At 38.2% G+C, this 23,189-nt stretch overlaps 1 protein-coding gene across 1 annotated transcript in view; it reads right to left on the reverse strand.

The window, feature by feature from the left end:
- Window positions 1-2,477: 2,477 nt before the first annotated feature.
- Window positions 2,478-23,189, reverse strand: part of LOC103178075 (coiled-coil domain-containing protein 171) — a 151,852-nt gene continuing 131,140 nt past the window's right edge. The window contains exon 25 of the mRNA XM_007892585.2: window positions 2,478-4,752. Within this exon, the coding sequence (XP_007890776.2) occupies window positions 4,507-4,752 (246 nt within the window). The 3' untranslated portion in view covers window positions 2,478-4,506. The remainder of the gene's footprint in view (window positions 4,753-23,189) is intronic.

The following is a 23,189-nucleotide window of genomic DNA, read 5'->3' on the forward strand; positions in this document are numbered from 1 at the left end:
TGCTGGCCTTCATATGATAGGAGGTAGGCAATTTAATTTGGCAACTTTCTGTTACACCCACAAAACAATACTGTGGAGTCCTGTAGCTCAGTGGTTAGAGGATTCACCCCACAAGTGAGAGACCTGGGTTCAATTCCCGGCAGGGAAAACCTTGGATAAGTTTCCGTACTCCACACGCCTGATAATAAATCCTCAAGAAAAAAAAACAATAATAATTTGTTCACTCAATCCACGACTGTTTGTGCGACACTAATGTGCGCAATTGGCTGCCACGTTTCACCTACAAATATAAGCAATTCACTATACAGTCTGTTCTGTGAAGCGCTTTGAGATGTCCAGAAGATGTGAAAAGCGCGAAATCAAATGCAAGAATTATTATTATTAATACAACTTTACATTTATATGCCTTTCATGTCAAGAGGACGTCCCAAGGCATCATAGAGTCCAGGGTTTGCACCGAAGCTGGTGGTGGGGGATGACTGTGGTGGAGGGGAGAAGGGTGTCAGAAAGCAGTCAAAGAGGACCTTGGAGGAGACAAGCCAAAGGGACTCCAAGATGGAATTCCAGAGAGTATGGGCAGTGCAAAAACAACAACAAATTTGCCCACAAAATACACTGTCACTACACTTTACAGTATATTCTGTGATGTGCTTTGAGACGTCTGGAAGAAGTGATAAGGCGCTATATCAAATGCAAAGATTATTATTTATAGTGCCTTAATACTTAAAAGTTCACTCCGCAGAGTTTATACAATGCTGATATTGTTTATCCACTGCCAGTGAGCAATGGAAACTGATAAGGTTGCATCTGCTGACAAAATATTGCAGAACATACATGTTCCTGCTGAGAAGACTTCATCCAAAATCATGGTTGTGGTTGGCAGGAGGTCACTCTTTCCATCCATAATTAAAACTAGTTTCCACATCCACTGGTTTTATATCAGCCATCTGAAATCCAACAAATATTTGGTGTGTATATGTGTGGTGGGGAGGGGTGAGGGAAGGAAAAGAGGAAAATAACCTAGACTGGATGACATATTGGTACAATATCACCAATCTTGCCCCCTTGTGGACCAATCTTTCAGCCAGCAAGTAATAATAATAATCCTTGCATTTGATACAGCACATTTTCACATCGATGAGAGTTCTCAAAGCACTTCACAGAATATACTGTAAGTGAATATAATGTGTATTTTGTGGGCAAAACATGGCAGCCATTTGCACACAGCAGTGTCCCTCCCACAAACAGTCGTGAATTGAGTAACCAAATTATTATTTTTTTTATGAAAGGATTATAATCCACGGAAAAGCGATCTGCTGATCGACTGATAACCAGGTTCCTACTTACTGCTAGTAAATCTAACCAAGACGCTATAGGACTCCACAAGTAATGAACATCCGCTTTGTCAGAGGTATGCAAGTTTCTTGCTATCTATCCTACAGTATTAGTACCACCAAAGTATACAGTGCATATTGTCAAGATTTCCAACATACTATCCTACTGATGAGTACAAGATAAACAACACCTAAATCAGAAAAAAAACACTCATTCACAGTTACAAATGTTAATATTCAATAAATGAAAAATACTCATAAAATAATATAACTTTTTTTTCAAAAAACAAATTAGTTAATAACAATAACTGACACTTAAAGTTATGCGTTTTTGTAGAGAAAGGCAAAGCCATCATTGGTTGGGGAGCAGGGCTTTAAACACATCTCGTAAAAGTATAGTGATCACGTAATGAGCACCCTGAGGGTAAATTTGGTTTTTAATTAGAAATCCATAAACAGTTTTATATGTTGTAAAATGTCCATTGTTTAAGGGTCAATAAGTAGACCTGAATACACAATTTCACTTATTATAAAAATATTTTATTAGTTTTAACTAACTAGATTGATTACACAATTGCATTGTTAATTCATCAAATGCTGCCAAATGTAGACATTTTGGATGTACTTACGTCTAATTCAGTGTATCTACACTTGCACTTTCTATCTCTTGCCTGTTGCACATATGTGCCATAAGGACAAAGTACTCCCCTGTGCACACATACCATTTCTCTTTCCTTGTTACTAGACTGAGGATCACATGGTAGCTGTTTTGAGAATCCCTGTTATTTATGGCTGGAGCCACTAGAACAGAATTGTTTTAATTTCTGGTGGGCAGCTGGGAGGTGCTGATTCCCAGCGTAGCGGTGGATATGGGCTTCTGCGCTCTGGCACACCTAACAAACAAATTAATCTACAGGAAGAGATATGTTCATTGTTTCCTGGCAATATAACAAGAACAATTCCCTGACACTCTCGTGGGGGCTGGGAGGTTTACGTCAATATTTCTTAACAGTTCAGGGAGGTTCTCAAGAGTGACTTGTCACATCATGTAACACACTGGTTTTCGGTAGTCCACTGCTCCGGGAACTGTGAATCCTGGAAGTCATCAGTATATACAGAAATTGCAAGAGCTATACAAAATTGTGAGATTGATTTCAGAATAATTTTATTATAAAATAGTTCACTTTAATGTTTCTCCCAAGCCCATGTGATTCCAAATCTCTTTTATTGCTATTTTGTGTTCGGTTCATTTTCTCGCCTGGCAAATTGTACATGACAAAGAAATGACAACAGAAATCTCACTGGTCGGTGCAGTGTTGAAGGACTCATGTAAACCAATTAGAAATTAAAATCTCTTTTTCTGGGGAATAGTCTTAGAGTTTGACAAATGAAGGGTCTTTTCTTCAGAGAGAAATATTTAGCAGTCTATTTTCCCACAATTTAAAATACACTGTTTTATATTATCTGAACAAGAAGAATAGCTATGTAAACAAATCTTTTTTGCGGTACAGAAACACCCAAAATACCAAGTAAAAACAAATTCAAGTTGGTCGAAATGTTTACTTTAACTGAACTGGAATTTTTTGATCAAACCATGGCGATCCTAATGCTGACACTTAAGGGGTTAAAGACTTTTAACCAATGTCAATAGCGTATCCTTTGAAGCTATTAAACAAGGGACTGTATTCGTTTGCCCAACTGAACATCACTTCATAAATTGCAGCCTCCTAAAAGCTTGTCAAATAAGTTGCCAGAAACCGCCTAGTGGTTAGCACTCAGTTCCTTCCTGCTTGACCTATTATTTGATATTTGACCAGTTGGTTGCGAGACACTTGCTCTTTCGAGCTGAAATGTCACAGGGGCTTCATGTCAACTCCCTGACATGCCGGCCTGACGTGCGTTTTTTTGCTTTTGTGTGCTACAAAGCAGAAAATGCAGGGCAACAGCTAAATTTCTAATTCAGTGCAATTTTTTTTCAGGGGGCAGAGGGAGGCAAAGGGAAGAGGTAGTCAACCATGGGATTCCAACAAAGCAAGAATCTTGTTTTTATTTTTACCTGATTTAATCCTCCCCACCTCTCGGTTCTCTCCCATCTTCCAATCATAACCTCATGCTTCAGCAATTTTCCTTTAGCTGGGAGGGCGGCGGACGTCTGCACACATGTAGCATGCTTGCTGTGAGTCCCGCTGGATAAAGTGATAAGAAACTCATGAACTGACTGCGCCGCTTTAGAACTGCCAAAATTCAGAACCAGGAATGCAACCCAGAACCATTCTGATTAACGTAACCACTACAGCTCCTAGCTGCTAAACAACTTTTTTGGGCCATGAAGGCCAAAGAAGCAATTATTTCACTAAGGTCTGTGAGAGCTAAATGAATTAGTTGCTGTAGTGACATTCTTTCAGGAACCAACACTGCGCAGTCCATAAACATGTCACCTCCAGTCTTCTCAGTACAGGTGTTTTACCTTCCTTATCAGACAATAACTGATAAAAAGAATGAGGTTGAGGGTCTGCAGGGACCAGAGACCAACAGTTAACTCAGTATGTTCAGATGGGCAACGCTATCATCATGTAACTCAGTGAGAGGCAATCTGACCTTCTCACATTGACCAGGAGTGACATTATTGTGCAGAGAAGAACCAGTCACATCATTTCTGCTCTGCACAACCTGTTTAAAGTTTGCAACTAAATGCTTGTCTTCAGTTCAGTTGACAAGAGAGAAGAGGGGGCTCAGTGAACCATGGCAAGGCTGCCATGAAATGACAGGAATCATTGGCATACATTTCAAATAGCTTTAGCGATCCTATTAAAGTGCTGCATCCCACCTTAAAACTGACATGTATGAAAAAAAACTTTGATAGATAGAGACTAAAATGGCTTATTGATTTCTTTTAAGCCGGTGGAAAATTACTTAAAATGTGTCACTCTTTTGCATTTTAAAATATAGTTATTCAATATAAAATGAAAATCACACATTATAAATAAAAGCTATACTTAACAAATAAACTGCTCAGCTATACAAAAAGGGTTTTGAACAGCAATGGTGTGGAAACATTGAAATACATAAATATAAGATTGTTTACAATTGCCATCATTTTAAGAGACACAAACTGCAACCGAAAGAGTTGTTTTCTTAATTCATATATGTACATCAAAATAGCTTGGATCTGTTATCTAAATGCATTATAGGGCGTATTTTGTGCTGGTCTTAAGGACCCAATGTCCGAAATAGTATGAAATGAGTAGGATGAGGAATGAGAACGGGTTCGCCTGTTCCCTGGAGGATCCCTCAGAAAGCTGTAGGAGACATCAGTTTCTGGATGCAAGGGTGCAAAGTCTTGGTTGACACTCTTCTCAGGTTGCAAGTCCATTTGAGACAGGGGCGTGAATGGCTTTTCCAATACATCTCTGGCAAGCTGCGTGATGGGAATGGAGGGAGAAACAGAAAAGAACAATCAGAATTTAATTCTGAAAGGCAAGAATCTGGAAAACTGTTTATAAATACAATTTTACATTCAATTGACGCAAATGGGAACATGACCTGGTGTGAAAGTTTATTTTCCAACATGTACATGCTGAACTCTACTTTCGGCAAGTCCAAAGCAGGGTGTGATGTTCAGCATGTATACAAGGCAATAATTTCTACATTATTAAATTTAGAACCGGTTACTATCATCACTGCAATATATTAAGTCTTACTTAATGTTATGCTTCTCAATAATGTAAACTTCTGTTTTTTGAATTCTTGACAAACAAGCGGGTCATAAGGGAGGAGGGAGAGAAGGGGGAAGAGAAAATTTTGTTTGAGTTCTTTGTTTACTAAAAAATACGGTATTCTGGGATCTCTGGGATTCGAAGGTCACAAAACGTACGTTCAACAATACAAACCCTGCTTTTCAGGTATCGCCATTGAGAAAGTTTCTGGCTCATTCAGTCATATAAATATCACATGAATTTCAAATTTGACAGTGAGTGTTTTTCTGCTCTCCATGATCAGGTGTCAGCCTGGCTCAGATGGCAACAATCTCATCTCTGAATCAGAAGGTTGGGTTCAAGCCCCATGTCGGGACTTTGAACTTCCCTAATCTAGGCTAACACTTCATTGCAGGACTGGGGAAACGAAGGCTCAGCCCCCGATGGTGGCATAGAGAGTGCAGGGGATACGCAGAAAGCATAGTGGACGAGTGGAGGAGAAGGTAAGAGAAGATCATAGAGAGGAGGTGCTAGGGCATAGAGGGATTTGTAGGTGAGTGCGAGGGCTTTTGAAATCAAGGGAGGACTGGAGTAATGGGTGTATGGAGTCTGGTGTAAGATACGGGTAGCGAAGTTTAAAATAGAGCTTCTGCATGGTGGAGCTAGAGACCAGAAAGAAATGCATTAAAAGTCTAAGTGGGAGGGAGGTAACAATAACTTGAATAAGTATCATTGGGTGTAAGATAGTGCCAGTGGTACGCAATGTAGTGGAGGTGAAGGAAAGTAGTTTTGGCCATGGTATGAATGGCTGGATGGGAGGGGGCGAGGTGGGGTGCTGGTGTTGCAGCTGCTATTGAGCTGCTCAACCAATGGGCGGCTCAATAGCACCATCGCAGTTAGGGCGGGTGGAGGGCCAACAGGAGCGAAGTTCAGAGATTGAGTGGGAATTTGAGAGTTTTCTCCACAACAACTTGCATGATGAAGGATTGACATGGGGAGGGGATTTAGGATGTAAAGGTAAGGAAGGAAGTGGTCTGAGATTGCAAACTGAAATTGAGACCTTATGTAATGACAAGATGTAGATGAGGGACGTGACATGTTAAGGGAGTTTGTTAAGGGAGGAGAGGAAAGCAAGGGTCAGTCGGGTTCGTGTGAGTGAGGAGTTCGATGAGCTCAACCAAAATGCCATGGATAGAAAGATCTTTGATAATGAGGCAGCAGATGTTATTTATGGTGATAGTAAGAGAAGGGGAGGGGGAGTGAAGGAAGGGAGGAAAAGCTAGAGGAATTATGACTGGAAATAAAGTGTGGGAGGAGAAGCCAGGAGTGAAATGGGTTGCCTTGATAGAGGTATACAAAATTATGAGGGGTTTTGTTAGGGTAAATAGGGAGACGTTATTTCCATTGATAGGGGAGCCAGTATCTAGGATACACAGTTGCCAATAGCCACAAGAACAGCAATAGGAAAATTAGGAGGATTTTTTTCACCCAGAGTTGTTGGGATGTGGAATACTCTGCCGAGGAGGGTAGTGGAGGCTAAGTCCATCGCAGCTTTCATGAGGGAAGTAGACAGGCATGAAAGAGAGAGGCTTGAAGGAGCATGGGGAAAAGGTGGGGCATTGGAATTGAAGCACTCTCTTTGCTGTGTAAACTAGTGCAGCCTCGATGGGCTGAATGGCCTCCTTCTGCATTGTAATCCAAGTTTCTAACTCTACCATCTTTTGATTACAACATATGAATGAGTGAATTTGAAGACACCATTAACATGTATTGAACAGTAACTAGTTTTCCACAAGTGAACACAGCTTCTCAAATAAATATCAGGAGAAACTTATTCCAAGAAAAGCATTTTTTTAAATTCCTTATTGGCATGTAGGTCAATTGTTGATTTAATTTAAATAGAACAATAATTTTAGAATATGCTGCTTTGTGCTGCTATGATGAGAAGTCTTACTGCAACACTCAATATTGTTAAACTCTAAACCACTTTCCACTTTTTTTGTTGATGTAACTTTTTCCACACAAACATCTTCACGTCAAATAGCACAACACAGCAGGAAATGTTGTTGCTCTGTGAACTAATGAGGTCTAATATATGGCAATTTCTAACTTGATTTCTTAATAGGGAAGATAGAAGTGTGACACTCTGACCCATGGGAATTCCATTCCTACGAAATCTATTTTCACCGCAGAATTCCCGCAGGTCGACGTGATATGTGTGATGTTTGCACAGTTACTCAAGAAATACCCATCCAGATTCCTTATGAAGAAATACTATTAGAATTGCAGTGCCAGTGAGGAAGCATTGCTTAATTACATACAATTCATGTCACTAGAGAATTACTATCCATTTTATTTAATGCTAACATACTGTATATTGTAGTCAAATCTCTTACAGATATATTCTGTTTAAGAATATGTTACTGTTATAGTAAAATATTATAAAGCACCTCTCATACCTTCACAGCACGCTACATAGGCCATCTTGAGAAGTTTATTAAAAAATAGACTTATCTAACTCACTCCACTATGATAAATCCACACAGATGTTTAAACCTAAAACATTTGATAATTCAACTCAGCAGAATTCTTCATAATCATATGCAATGCGATCCTTTCTATTCCTTTGGGATCCAGACATGGAAAACAGAGAAGCCATAAGGATTTCTACAGACTGTACTGTCTACATTTGCTGGCAGTAATTATTCAGATCAGCCGTCTTTTACTTTCCACAAACATTTCCATTGTCAGACACAACAATGTTTTTGAATGCCAGTCATCAAGATAAGTGAGCCCTAGATAGTTAACAATATATTTTAAACTTTTTATGTCACAGATTGCCAAGTCAGTCTCCTCATTAGAAGTGTGCATGTGTGTATTGGACGGTAAGAGAGGAATGAGGTTGAAGCCAAACTACATAACTTCATTTGCAGATCTGACTGAATGCCAGATTCATTGGTCTAACCTCTCTCTGCTTGTGAAAACTGCATGTTCACCACTTTAAATGCACTAATGGCACGCCTAACAGAACAGCTTTCAGTATAGCCAAATAACTCTCAATTTAGACGATAAAATGTAAATGACAAGACTGATAGAATTTACCTTGGAATAGAGAGGTGAAAAAGAATAGAAAGCCCCCTAAGAGACACAGTAAGCATCCACGTTCAATCCTCTAGTGTTTAAGAGTTACCATCTCACGCATTCTCGACTGGCTCAGCTCCAGTTTCCTTTTGGAACCATCTCAGATAGAAGAAATTACTTCCCCTACTTTCTTCCCAACTGTCTCTGTTCTCCAAATTTGAGAATTTTGACCACATTTTTAAAAGCCCTCAAATGCACACTTGACTCTTATGACCTGTGATATGATGAGATTATCGTATGCTATGAATTCTGAATAGAAAATAGTGTCAATGTTGAAAATAAACTATTTTCCAAGTTATTTGGTGGAAGAATTTACAAGTGATTCATTGAACCTAGAGTATTTTAATTTTGTTAAAATTCTTAGTTTTTGAGAATTTGCACTCATTTTAACATATATTATTGCAAATGTATCTTTAATGTCTATAAATTCAAGTAGATTAAATAAAGATTGATATTATACTTAAATCAACAATGATGACATTCAGCAACATTTAATTTTTGTTCATGTAAGTTCTTTGCCATTTTCTGTGCCCACAAAAATAATGAATCCAATGCTATACATCTGGAATACTACCTATTTCTCAAACAAAATTTATCCTAACAATACTGCTTTTAATGCTGGATTATGCAGCATGAGGTGAGATTAAGAACAATACAGTATTAAAATGAGCTGGTCACCAAATCTGACTAAGCCAGGGGTAGAAATTAGCTTGAGAACAAAGGTTATAATTTTTTGCTTGCATGTCCCCCGACTTGCCTGCCCCACCATTGGCGGGCAGCCTTGCGCCACTCTGCTCCCACCCTCTGGAACTCCATCACGCAGTCCCTCCGTCTTGCCCCCTCCCTTGCTTCCTTCAAGACCCACCTCAAGACCCTCCTCTTCGACCATGCTTTTGATCACCCTGCTTCCCTTCCTGCCCTCCACCCTCCCCAATCCCGACCGCCAGCTTGGGTCCGAAACACAATGGGACATCCTCCCGATGTCCGGGCGCTATACAAATATAATTTTGTTGTTGTACATTGAAGTGACTGAAAGGTAATTCAATTCAGGTATTCCCAAAAGGATATAAACAAAAGCACCAACCAACTCTAAGGACAAGCTACTTAGTCCAAGACTAATTGTTGGAAAACGGATCCACGAAATGTATTAGCATAACATTTCCATTCCTGAAGTTCCCTATCTTTATGGCTTCTCTGATGCAATAAACGAGAGCGACATGCAGGTGTTGAACTGAACCCCTCGCCCACCCTCACACACACAATCCTCAAAAGCAATCAGCAGAAACTTGCAACGCTTACTTAGCAAGATTTATTCCTACTTTACTAAGATGTAAAGAGAGTATTTCAGTTGATCAGATTGTTGACATTTGGATGAAGAACATATTTTTACATTTGTTAAAAATGGAGTGTGAAGCGCTTTGAGACAACCTCCTAACGCGATAGGCACTATATAAATGTAAATTATAATAATAAGAATCCTTGCATTTGATATAGCGCCTTATCACATCGTCTCAAAGTATTGTACTGTTTTATCATATGTTCAAATCAGTTTTTTTAGTAGCAAATGCACATGTGAAAGAATGACCGAAATAAATCAAAATTCAGACACAAAGTTTAACTAGCAAACTCCAAATATTGCGTCTTCTTTGCTGATACTGCTCAAAATACCTCAAAGTGAAATACTGCAATATACTAAACCGCTACCCACTTTAGCTTTACTGCTGCTTCTTTATTAAACAAGAGTTCTCATTACATCAGGTTTTGTGAAATACTGACTTGAACACATTGCTTTATAGGTCATTAAAACATTATTAGATTTATAAATCTCCTTTTAAAATGCCCTCTTCACAATTTTTTCAATATGCTGCTTATTATAGCTTGTAGCAAATCTCCAAATCACCAAAATCAATTCAATCAAAATGTTAAAGCTGCACGTGCCTTTTTTTTAAATAAAGTCTCCTACAAATAACAAGCTTCTGCTCAAAATAGGTTTGAGGAAATTCCTTCAGATTCAAAATATATTTTGGTGGTCAAAATTATGGTATTCTTAAATGCACCCCATTCTGTAATTATTGCCGCCAATAATTAATGAACACTTAATCAACTGGAACATATTCTAAATGACAGGTATGGAGCTGAAGATCCCTCCAGGAGGCTGGTGTCTCTCTCAGAGCCTGGATCAGAGAGCGCTGATTATGCACTTCTTTGCCAGATACTGGCCAAAATGTGAAAGCAAAAAATTAGTTAAAAAGCCATTCGAGCAACTATGAATGAATAAAAAGTTTCTCACTAAATTAACAACAAAGTTGTCCAAGGCTGAAAGAGAAACAGATGTCAGGAGCTGTTCAGTCCCAAACCTGTCATTTAAGGACAGGTTTTAGGGGCATGTTTTTAACCGTATCCTCTTGTTATATAATGGTTAGCTTTAATTTTTCTAAACACAGCATTTATATGCAGGATCACATTATATCCCAGACATATAGAAGGTTATTCTCCCCTTGTCAGGACGTACAATGGAATTACTGTATAATGTGCTTGTTGCCAAAGGTTGTTAAATTTACCAACCTCCATAGTGTAATTAATTATTCTGCTGACATGCAAACATCATAAAGCTTTGCCATCAATCAGGTCTTTCTTGTGCAAACATAAATACTGGTTTGTGCAATTGAAGAATTCAATTTCTGGGAAAATACTTAACTTCAACTCACTGGGGCTGAAAATGTATTGTAGTATTCCCAAATTTGCAAATTGTAAACCACAGCACTAATAACAGCTTCCTTGTTGTAACAAATTGCAGGATTCACTTCCAAATTTGCTTAAAAAAAACTGGGATAAAATACAATCTTGAAGGCTGTTTCTTATCGGCATTTTATTATTATTTCTCAACTGAGAAATGGAATAAAAGCAAATGTCAGCGGCAATCAAAAACTGGAAGTCACGAACACTACATTTTGAATCATCTTTCCATAGCTAACATGCAATGTAAAAGCGGTGGAGAAAAATGACTCAAATATTGTAGGAAATAGCCATTGGCTTTGCAGTTTAACTCTTAGAGAGTTGCTAAGATACACTTCAGTTAGGTTGCTAAGTTTACTTTTACACATTCAGGCTCGCCCACTCATGACTTTTCACTTTTTCTTCAAACTAAAGATTGACAATGGTAGCCAGTCAATAATAAAAAAAATCACTCCCACATTCCACAATGGACATAAATACATGAGGAAACAGCAATGGTAAAGTTAAACGCAGGGATAGTTAGAAAAACAGGGTGGAAATAAGGTTGAAAATTAGTAAAATTAAAATAAAAAAAGCGAGATTAAGAAACAGAAAATAGATTTAAAATTAAAAATGACAGGACAATTATAAATAATTAAAATGTTTTATTTTTTACTTTTGTTTGTGAGTTTATTTTAGTCCGAGACGGATGTGACAGTAATAAAGCTACTTATAATGTGCAAGAAGCTTTATTACCATAATAATATCGTTCAGTCACTGGAAATATCCAGTACCAATGGCACCTTGAAAGACAGGGATTCCCATTGATTTCCCAGAAACTTAAGAGCTAAAAAAACAAAAGTAGAAACAGAATAAGTGAAAATTGTTCATTTTCCAAGCAAAACCTGCATCCATATTACTTCTGAATACCATGTGATCTTTATACCTCTGTCATACTCAACACGGAAATGCTTTGTCAAATGATTTGAATGCAGAAACACTGAGCAAAAAAAGAAAAGCAACACGAGTTGACACGTACAGTGTGAAAGCTGAGGTGTCTGCATGTAATAAGGCTAGATTCTGAAATTGAACCACATTTCAGCTATCTTACAGTGCTGTAGTCCACATGAACTTTGTGACAGGCCTCTGTCTCCTCAGCCACACTTGACTGGCTCTCACTGACACTCAACTGTCAGTTAGCAACCCTTTACCATGCCCCTAACATGCTCTACAGCTTCACCCAATTAACTCGCTTTCACATGACATTGCAGCAAAGAGCTTCATAATAGGTGGTCAAGGTGCACCGTGTCTGCCTGCCCTCTGACTGCTCACGCAGAACAAAAAGTTTAACTACCTGCTAGTGGTGAATGGGAATGTGGGGATCATAAACATATCAGTTATATTTTCTTCTCATATGGACTTGAAATCACAAGTAGCACTAAGTTCTAATATAGCAAAATGCCAGTGACAGTAGCTAAATAAAGCATATTTAAATGAAATTTTTTTTAGCTGAATACAAGAAAAAAAATCTTGAGCTTTTAAAACATCCAGAATTATGTTCTTTTCCATTAATGGATTTAACAAAAAAGTGAATACTGTTACCTTTTACTGAAGCAGAACATTTTATAGGACTAGTAATTTTTCAGCAAACTAATCTTATATTTAAAATTACAGTCAAATATTTTATCACCACAACTATAAGCAATAATAATAATCCTTGCATTTTTGATATAGCACTTGATCACGTGTCTCAAAGTAGAGCTGTCTCAAAGTAGATAATAATTAGAATTGTGTACTCCAGGGCTTTGATTTATAACGTGAAGTGATTTTTATCCCACTGATCATCAACCACTGAATACAATGGGATCTACAGCTAATGGAAGCCCAGCAATAACTCTAAGGTAACAACCTAACTCCACCTGCACCAAGAGGTCAGCAGTGGATGCAATCTGGATAGTTTAAAGTATAGAAGGGGAAGGAAGCCAGGGAGACAAATTAACATAGGTCACTCTGGGAGCATGTAATTGTTGCGTAAACGAGAAGCAGATACGTCAAGACACCGAGGAACACTCTACTGTAGGCAAGGTAAGAGAGCCAAATAATGAGATGAAATCTTGGAGTAAAATAGATTTATAATAAATAATAATAATCCTTGCATTTGATATAGCGTCTTATCACGTTTTGTAGACGCCTCAAAGCGCTTCACAGAATAAACTGTAAAGTGAATTGACTGTATATTTTGTGGATGAAACACGGCAGCCGATTGCGCAAAGCAGTGTCCCACAAACAGTCGTGGATTGAGTGACCAAATTATTATTAGTAGTAGGTTTTGAAGGGATTATTATAAGTTATCAGGTGCAAAGGTGATAGGTTTCTGGTTTAATTCCAATATTATCCAGGCGCACAAAAACAACTTGCACTTTATAGCACTTTTCATGCAATTAGACATCCCAAAAGTACTTCAGAGAGATGGAATGAGTGGGCCTGGATAAGCTACAAATGTATGTGTTGGGGGGGAGTGGGGGAAGAGGAGGAGGAAATGCCTGGAGTCACAGTCAAAGAGATAATTTTTTTTAGAGCAGACCAGAGAGGAGTGCAGGGCAGAGGGATTTAGGCTGATAGATCCAGAAACGGGGGCAAGAAAGGCTGAAGGTTCACCCATCTGGTGTGGAAGGAGTGAGTAACATGGAGCAGGTAAAGGATCAGGGCACTGAGACATTTGAAAGTTAGAATGACGCTCTTAAAGTCAATCTGGGATTAGTGTGTGATTGTAGTTTGACATGGATGCAAGGAGCTTGGATAAGGCAACCACCTCCCTGGTACAGGAGACAACACTGACTTTGGAGTGTTGCATGACATGTACCTTGTGGTGAGTTGCCTCAGGAAGGCCAGAGAGAAAGGCATTGGAGAAATCAGATCAAAAGGTGACAAAGGTGTGGATGAAGTTTCAGCTGTATTGGGAGTGAGCTAGCAACAGGGGCAGGCAATATTACTGAGTTGAAGGAAATGTTAACGACCGGGGGAAAGGCTTAAAGAGAGCTGAAGGTCAAACAAAATGCCAATATTTCACATTGGTTCTGTTCACTGGAGTGAGAAGCTAGGAAGGTTGATATAATCAGAGCAAAGGTAAGTAGGGACTGTGGGAGCCAAGAAGGATGACTTTAATTTTGTCAAAATTTAGATGAATGAAGTGGTCACTCATCCAGGACTTGATGTCTGATAGTCTCTCAGTGCTGCAGTAGTAATGGACTTCAAAAGATGTATGTAAATAATGTGTGCAGGAGGGAATTCAATTTGTTATATCACAGCGGCTTTTTTCAAGTAGAAGGAAGTCCTATAAATGTCACTTCTAGGATGGCCTGCCTATTACTAGAATGAGAGCTAACTGTTGGCACAAAGCACAAGTGCAGCAATTGGGAATCGTTTAAACTAGACTCAGAGGGGAGGAACAAATGCTTCAGTAGATGATAATGAGCTCAAATGGAGCAAATGGCCATTTTCATCAAAACCTCACATGATATTGTGAAGTCAATGTCTAAAATATCATTTGGTTTGCCCTCTGAAGCCAGATATCTTAAGCATTTATTTGTGCACAACTGCTGAATGCAAAACTCTTCAAGCTAAATTTCCTCAGATACTACTTGTAGCTCTAAGAAAATACCAATACATATTAAAATATATACTCTAATTACATCAGAAAGCAGCTTTATGTGTAAAGAAAAAGATGTGGTGATGTCTTGAAGATTATGTAGTTAGATCATTTTGCAATCAATGGCTTTATATTTCTCCATTTTTTCCTCTCAAGAAGCAAAACTGTGGGGATACTGGACTCGTGGAGTCTTCTAGTTTAGAGGTTAGAACACTCGCCTCGCAAGCGAGAGGACCGGTTTCTATTTCCGGTCAGGGTGAATCGTTGGGCAAGTATTTTTAGTCCACACACCTCTGTTTACCTGGCAGCAACTAGAAACCTGGTTGTTAGTCGATTGGCGTTTCACTTTTCAGGTGGTGATAAGCCCTTAAAATAATTATTAAAAAAATGATTTGGTCACTCAATCCACAACTGTTTGTGGGACACTGGTGGGTGCAATTGGCTGCCGCTTTCAACCACAAAATATATAGTCAATTCACTTTACAGTATATTCTGGGAAGCACTTTGAGACGGCTTGAAGACGTGATAAAGCGCTATATCAAATGCAAGGGTTATTATTACACATCAGTTCTAGTACAGATGCTGGTTAACTGAGAATTATACCGGCAAATACTCTTGAAAGATGTGTTCACCCTCCCACATTGCATATATAATGTTGGCCTTAACAATTTACATTTATAAAACATCTTTCACATTAAACAAAAGTCTCAAAGCCCTTGAGAATCGCAGGGTGGACACAAAACGGAGCGCCCACCACGCAATTCTATCTGAGTGCTCTTTAGCATCTATCCCCCTGCACAAATAAACCATATGGATGGAAAGCAAGGTTAAAAGTGAAGATCTTTGTTTGGTTGATGGTGACTACAGCACGTTTGCCCAATAATTACCATTATTCCTTTACATGCCATAGGTCAGTATTCCACAAACAGAATTTGTATACGTCCAGACATTCCTTAGGATGGTAAGATATAAACAAAAGGGCACACACTACACAAAGCAGTAGCTTTGCAGATACTTTCACTATGAACTGATCTAACACTAGGCTAAAACGTGGATTAAAAGCTGTCCCATTGGATAATCACAGACTACCCATGGAAGCAACCTATTAGTTAGCTCAAAGTGCAGCCACAACCTCCTGCTGAAGCCTGCTAATTATGTACCATTGTAACTGTTTCAACCAGGAGTCAAACAATCTATCTAGCCTTTTAATCCAAATTTTCTAATTTCCATCGACATATCCATTGGATCATTTAGTACCCCTAAATGCCTTTAATTTCCAGAAACATATTTAATTCCTTTATGGTAACAAATATTGAAATTATGAACATTTTGTCCTGCATCAATAAACAGGTTGTCTGACTCTGGCTCTATATACTAGAGCTGGCACAATGCTCTGGACCTCTTGTACATCAGGACCTCACAAAATACAGTGAAGTGGGTCTTTTAACATCATCAACATCAAAATTAAAAAATTAGTATCAAAATTTATATATAATCCAAGTGGATAAGATAATCATTTGAAAGAGGAATACAATAGAAACAAGGTTGAATTTGAAGCACTTCTGATTTGAGGAAAATCAAAATGAAACAATCTGCTGGAAGTTACTCATCTTTAGATAAAAAGCACAAACTCAAGATATTAGATTAGAAATTGTCAAGAGATCATTATTGAACACTTAGCAATGTATAAAATGGCCTGACCATTGTTACAATAGCATTACTCTTTGAAGAAGAAGAAATAATGTCACCCAGATGGCCTAAGCTACGGTTTTAATGCAAGTGGCTTTGCTCAGATACAATAGAACCATACTATCATTGGAAGCAACGTTTCATCTTATTCTGACTAGTACATTAAAGCTGCATACACTTTTTACAGATTACACTGGATTTAGCTGATGATTGACAACTATATTGCTAATACAGTGGTCTCCGAGATGATTTCCATAATGTTGTTAATGAAGTCAGACAGAATCAGGACATCTAGTAAAGCTCACAAATATGTTTGATATAGCATCTTATCAGGACTAAAAATCTCAAAGTGCTTCAAGCAATGGGGAGACCTACAGCTCCACACGCCTCTGTTTACCTAGCAGTAAGTAGGAACCCAGTTGCTTGTCGATTGGTGGATCGCTTTTCTGCCAGTAATAATCCTTCCTAAAAAAAAATAATAATTTGGTGACTAAATCTACGACTGTTTGTGGGACACTGCTGTGCGCAATTGCTTGCCACGTTCCACCCACAAAATATATAGCCAATTCACTCTACAGTATATTCTGTGAGGTGCTTTGAGACTCTCGAAGACGTGATAAGGCGCTATATCAAATGCAAGGGTTATTATTATTATCCATGATTGCTAAAAATGGGATTGATTATGACTTATAATGAGCATTCCTATCAGCACATCCATTGTTGTTAGACATTTTACCTGTTGGTCACTTTTCCTATTCATCAAGTTGGGGGAAGTTAGTACTCAGGAACAAAATACCCAGCTTCAGCAATAAGCATGACTATTTTTGGTTTAGAAATACAGCAAATATTACTCTAATCTCAAAATTAGATGTACTGAGGTAGCATTGCAAACGTTTCTATTTCCCACATCACACGATCCTTCATGTGAAAGGCACTATATAAATGCAAGTTATTAATAATCATCCTCATTGTCTTTTTGAGTGAGACTGACAATTTAGGACCACTTCATGCACTCAGCCCCCTCACAATTGTAACTGGGTGAGAGACTATTCTAATTCATATAACATTGCCAGACTCTGCCACTGCCTCACCCCTCAGGCTGCCGAAACCCATATCCATGCATTCGTCATATCAAGGCTCGATTACAGAAACTCAATGAGCTCTGGTCTGCTCCATGTTTCCCGCCCGACCTGCCCTACCATTGGTGGCCGGCTCTGCCCCCACACTCTGGAACACCATCCCACGGTCCCTTCGCCTCACTTCCTTCCTTGTCTCCTTCCAGGCCGGTCTTAAGACCCTTCTTTTCGATCGTGCCTTTGGTCGCCCTCCCAGCTGTCTGACTTCCCTCACCCCTACACCACCTCTTCCCCTTGCTCGGGCCCCGACACCTGACTGTTCAGCGCTTTAGGACGTCCTCCCGACCTGAAAGGCGCTCTATAAATGTCATTTTGTTGTTGTTGTTCATGTAGGGTTCTTATAGTTGGTAAAGATTACTTTAATTCCATTGACCCTGTTATTTAAATACTAGCAAAATTTCTTTTTTTTAAAATAACAACAGTTGGATTGCAACAGCTACAGAATTTGCTGCTCTGTAAAACTGACACGATGGCTAACATGGTGATGATGGAGCAGAGCTTTGTGCTGCAGGAACTCAACCCACATGGAAACTCCCTATACATGAGTTGAGAGGGACAGAAAGGAGTCGATAAAATCTTTTATCAAAAGAAGAACACAGTACCTCTTTTCTAATTACATTTGACGCAGAGTATTCATTCATTTCAAAACAACTATTTTAAAGAAAGTAACATTCAAGCAACTGAAAAAACGTCCTTTCATTGAAGTGTTGTACAAAGCAGAGGGTTTTTTTATATGAAGAAATCTCGATTGTGACTTAAATGTTCCCATCTTTAAACAGTGGCTCAGTTTCAAGGTTAGCAAAGAGCGACTGACATGGGCTCCAATCAAGAAGCTTAAATCAACATTGTTTTCACAGCTGTAATTAAGTCATCTAATAAGAAACACATTTTGACAAGACCAACTATAGAAATCTGACATTACCATTGCTTGTTGTCCAGAGGGTTGACACTCACACAAAGCAATTAGTACAGTAAAGTTGTTTATACTTTAAAGACAATAAAGAGTTCAGGGAGCTAACTGAAATTAAGCAACTGCTTTTCTGTCTTTCACTCCTTCCCCCAGTATATTAATGCTCCAGTGGCAACAGTGACCAGTCTCATTTCCCGCCATCTCCTCCCCTTTTGTACAGTCCCCATCTCCCAAGTGGCAACTGCATAAGGGGGAGATGAGGAGCTGAGCCAAAGTCAATAGTTGAGCTGGTCTGAACTGGCTCTCCCTGTGTTCTGCTTGTAAATTGTGTTGGTGTCGATTAGAAGGCTAGTACAGAGTGTTGACTCTTAAAGATGTCCAGAATGAATTTTGTCAAATACCTTAGATTTTTGACTATAGTATTAGGTGAGACCTGCAATAGAATTTGTTCAGCTACTGGACATGAATTTCCAAACAGTCTAAAATTATAAGATAACTTAATTGCAGCCCGGCTTTCATGAAATACTAAACATTTTGAAAATGATAGTACAGATTGAATATGACATATAATCTATGGCTAGAGGTACTCCCACTCTCTCCCCCCACCCACCTACACACACACACTCCTTTCTTGTTTGATTGATATGTGCTGCTTTACCAATCTGAGACATAGTAATCACAAAGAAGAGATTGCTGTTTCTTTTGGGTAAGAGTTTTTGTGACCTGCCTGGAACAGAGTGTCACTGCTGCAGGTTTGGCAGACAGCCCACCTCTCCTCCCGCGTTCACAGGAATGCTCAGCTTGATTTAATCAGGAATGGGCAAGAGACCAAAAGCCGAACTCTGGGGCAGGCTAAACCCTGCAAATACTGCAGAATTGAATGTAGAGCAAAGAAAAAAGAGAAAAATTAAGAGCGGGACAAAAACATTTGACTACCTTTAAGATGACGGTCTGCACAGAAACACAGATAGAAAACTATGTTCATTACTGAAGAGAGCACTTCTTTCATGGGTTAGTCCCCTGCTGAGCTGTTCAGGCTCTAAACCTTGCACATAATTCTTGTTGACAAGCTCCTGAGCGAAAGTATTTGCATTTTGTCTCCCTACATTCCTGGTTTCTGTGCTTGTTCAGGACTTCGTTCCTGTACTAACTACATTCTCAAGATATTTACAAATGGGTAACAATGTATTTGTCTCCCAAGGCATTTTCTTTTCACAAATAGTCAGAAATTATAAACTGACTGATGTTGGTCACCAATGTTAAACATAAGGGTCAAACATAGGAATAAATACTGCATGTCGCAAATGAATTAATTCAATTATAAACCAAAGAACCCCTCCCTGTTCCCAAATGACTTTGTCTATGTTATAATGGTAGAAATGTCCACCTGATGGATGTAAACATAAAATGTTGTCCCCTGACACAAGCATCGATTTACTTCATAATGCACTCTGGGTGACTTCTTGACAATTACAAGATGCACTTTATTAGGCCAAAATGAACTTAAGTGTCATAGTAAACTAACTCTGAAGCAGATAAAAGACAAGGCACTTCTGAAATTGTACATCTTACCATTATTAATCTGCAGGTACAAGCGAGAGCTTTTTTGGCCCTCTAGTACGTATTTACCCAGAAGGTAGAATACTTCCTCTGAGGAACACTAATTATTACACAATTCAATCGGATTAAAAAAACATAAAATTCTTAACTAAAATAATCATATCATTACATAAATGCAAAGGAAAAGAATAAAGATGCTAATTTATATCACAGTGAAAAATTGCAGTCAAGAATTCACATGTATTTTGTCAGAACTCATACTCTACATCTAAATGATAATAATGAACAGCTATATACAGCAATCGTTCAAATGGAGGATCTCTCAGTTGGAGTGTTTTCTATTGTACTGTACTTCACTACTCATGCAGGAGCTTCCTCAAGATATCATAACTTTTAAGTAGTTGAGGTGAAAAGAACAAATGCTGGAAAGTTTCCTCCACCCAGAAAATCTGGATATACATGGCATATATCTGGATATACATCTGAAAGAAAATGCGACTTTGACATTTTGGCTGTGACCTTGTATCATAACATTTCCACAGGCACCAGCCACAATACTACTGTACATCCAATGAGCCCAGATAGTAAGTGCTAGAAGATTATTCTATTGTGAAGTGTTACAGCTGAGCCTGATCATGTCTTCACCCGACGTCCACAGATGAGCACCTTCCAGCAAGAGTCACTACATTTACAGTCCTGTAGCCTAGTGGTTAGTGCACTCACCTTGCAAGCGAGAAGACCTAAGTTTGATTCCTGGGCAGTACGAAATGTTGGGCAAATTTCCTTACTCCGCAACTTTACCTAGCAGTAAGTAGGAGCCCAGTTGTTAGTCGATTGGCAGATCAGTTTTCTGGGGGTAATAAACCCTTCAAAAGAAACTGTTTGTGAGGCACCGCTGTGCGCAATTGGCTGCTGCGTTTCACCCACAAAACTCACAGTCAATTCACTTTACAGTATATTCTGTGAAGTGCTTTGAGACATCTTGAAAACGTGATAAGGCTCTATATCACATATGAGGATTATTATTATTAGTAATATTATGTTACATATAGATAGCATTGAGGAACAAGAACCCTAGTCCAGGGATGCCAAGATCAATTGCAACACCCCTACTGCCTGGTTGGAACAGATCGGTGGCGTTCTTGGTCTGGCTTGTTTAGGTCATACTAAGTGGCATTATTTAAAAGTTTTGAATTAATTTAGTAGTTTATATATGTTTCAAAATCTTTACTCATTCATGAATTTTCAGCTTTCAGTTTGTTTTTTCTTAGGAACAGAATAAAACTTGCCCAAGCAAACGCACCCGTTATTTAAGAACCGAACCATGTCTGCTAGTGTAAGACTGAAAGATAACTGAGTGGCTCAGGCATCAGTAGACTAGCCCTAGCTATTTTTTAATGAACACATAATACCTATAACCTATAGAGCAACACAATACTATTTTTCTACGAGACTACCAGTGTTGTGAGTTGTACCATATGTCTAGATTTCACACAGGTGATATCAGTATCCTCTGGACAATTTTCCATTTAAAAAAAAATGAGAATATCCTCAAAGCTGCAAGTTTCGTGAGAAACCACTGCAATAAACCTAAATGTGAACTGAGCAATATTGAAAATCTTTCGTAAATAACATTGTTCTCAACCTCTAACATCCACATACAGTTAGAACTCAACCCTGTTGCCACTGTACGGCCGAGCCATCACTTGCAATTATAGTATTCATCCAAGAAGCTGCACATAAATCCAACATTAGATCTTCAATTTTTTTTTACATCAATATTTTAGAAATGTTAACACCTGACAATATTTCACCATGCCATAAACAGGATACCATGGCGTGCTGGGTGTGATACAATACTTAACAACTCATAGCCCCAGCCATAACAGGTACAATAACAAAAACAGCAAAATTACATTTGTAAAGCGCCTTTCACGTTGGGAGGATGTCCCAAGGTGCTTGTAAGCAATGAAGCAGTTTAAATACTGTGTGACATGGAACAAACCAGTTAATATAGATCTATACAATAATTTACACTAACAAACCCGTATTTTTTTTGAATGAGAGACTTTTGGAGCTTTTATGGCAGACATTTAACCAGTGATTTTATATCTCTGTGCCACTGCCATTACTATAGTATTGTTAAGAGTTCATATATGTTGCTTCATCACATAAGAGAATGAGAAGGTATTTTAAACATATTACACTTTAGGCCAGAGTTATCACAGTACCATAAAGCTGACATCAGGAAAATAAACTGTCTTAATCAGTGAAAACTATTTTTAATGCAACTGAAATACGGATTTAAAAAGCAAAGAATACTACACTGAATGAAAAATGGATGGGTTACATAAAAATCTAAAAAAAATTACTGCAATGTTATGGCACCCTACAGATATTAAGCTATTCATGGTAGGGACCTCATTGTACTAAGTTCTAAAGCTGTAACTTTCGTTTAGCCTGAAAGTGGCACATAAAGGTTGTAACCGCTTAGTTCTCTAACCCAAGAGATTAAAAGTATATTGGTTCTTTATAATGAATTAAACATTTATCCAGTAATTTTTCTTCCAATACTTTTCAATGCATATGCTCACAGCTACTGTATCCGTCAATTGTTAATTTACACTAGGGTCCAATTTGAAGTATTTAACAGATTTTTTTTAACGACGTTTAATTATTGAATTTTTGAAACTGAATATGCTGAAGATACATTTTATGATTTAGAAATTCCTAATGCATCTGCAGCACATCCAATGTTTTAGAAATTTGATAACACATTCCTTATTAAGAAAGAAATTAGACCACAACTGTTGCTTATTTTTGCAAAGGCGATCTTTGCTCATGTACAATGTAAAAGATAAGTTCCGAGCCTGTGACTTAGCACACCGCTCTGCTCAAACATTACTAAATGCAATTTTCTAAATATTTTATATTCTGGTATTTTAGTTTTTTTAGAAAGGAAAATGTTTAAAATGAAGATTCGGATCATGTTGCTGAATGCTAAGAAACTTTGCTGACTTATTACTTGAGGGATTATCTGTGTAATGTAACTATTCACATCTGTAATGTACCTGAACCTCATTCTGCAGGGCTTATTTTTGGATCCTTGGTTTTGGTTACCATCAAGATTGCTGGACATCAATGTGATTGAAATGGGCCATCGGATTAAACATCCAAAAGAAAACTGCAGGAATATACTTGCACTAAAACTATGAAAATAAAGTAATTCTTTGGAGATAATACAAATAGCTATCTCGAATCCCATGGAATTCAATGAATTGATTCATAAGCTGCAGAGTTTTTCCTTCAGTATTATGATTACAAATATATTCCACAATGAAATGTGTTAATTAGATACCT

Source organism: Callorhinchus milii, unplaced genomic scaffold, assembly GCF_018977255.1.
Source record: "Callorhinchus milii isolate IMCB2004 unplaced genomic scaffold, IMCB_Cmil_1.0 Scaffold1, whole genome shotgun sequence".
Classification (NCBI taxonomy): Eukaryota; Metazoa; Chordata; class Chondrichthyes; order Chimaeriformes; family Callorhinchidae; genus Callorhinchus; species Callorhinchus milii.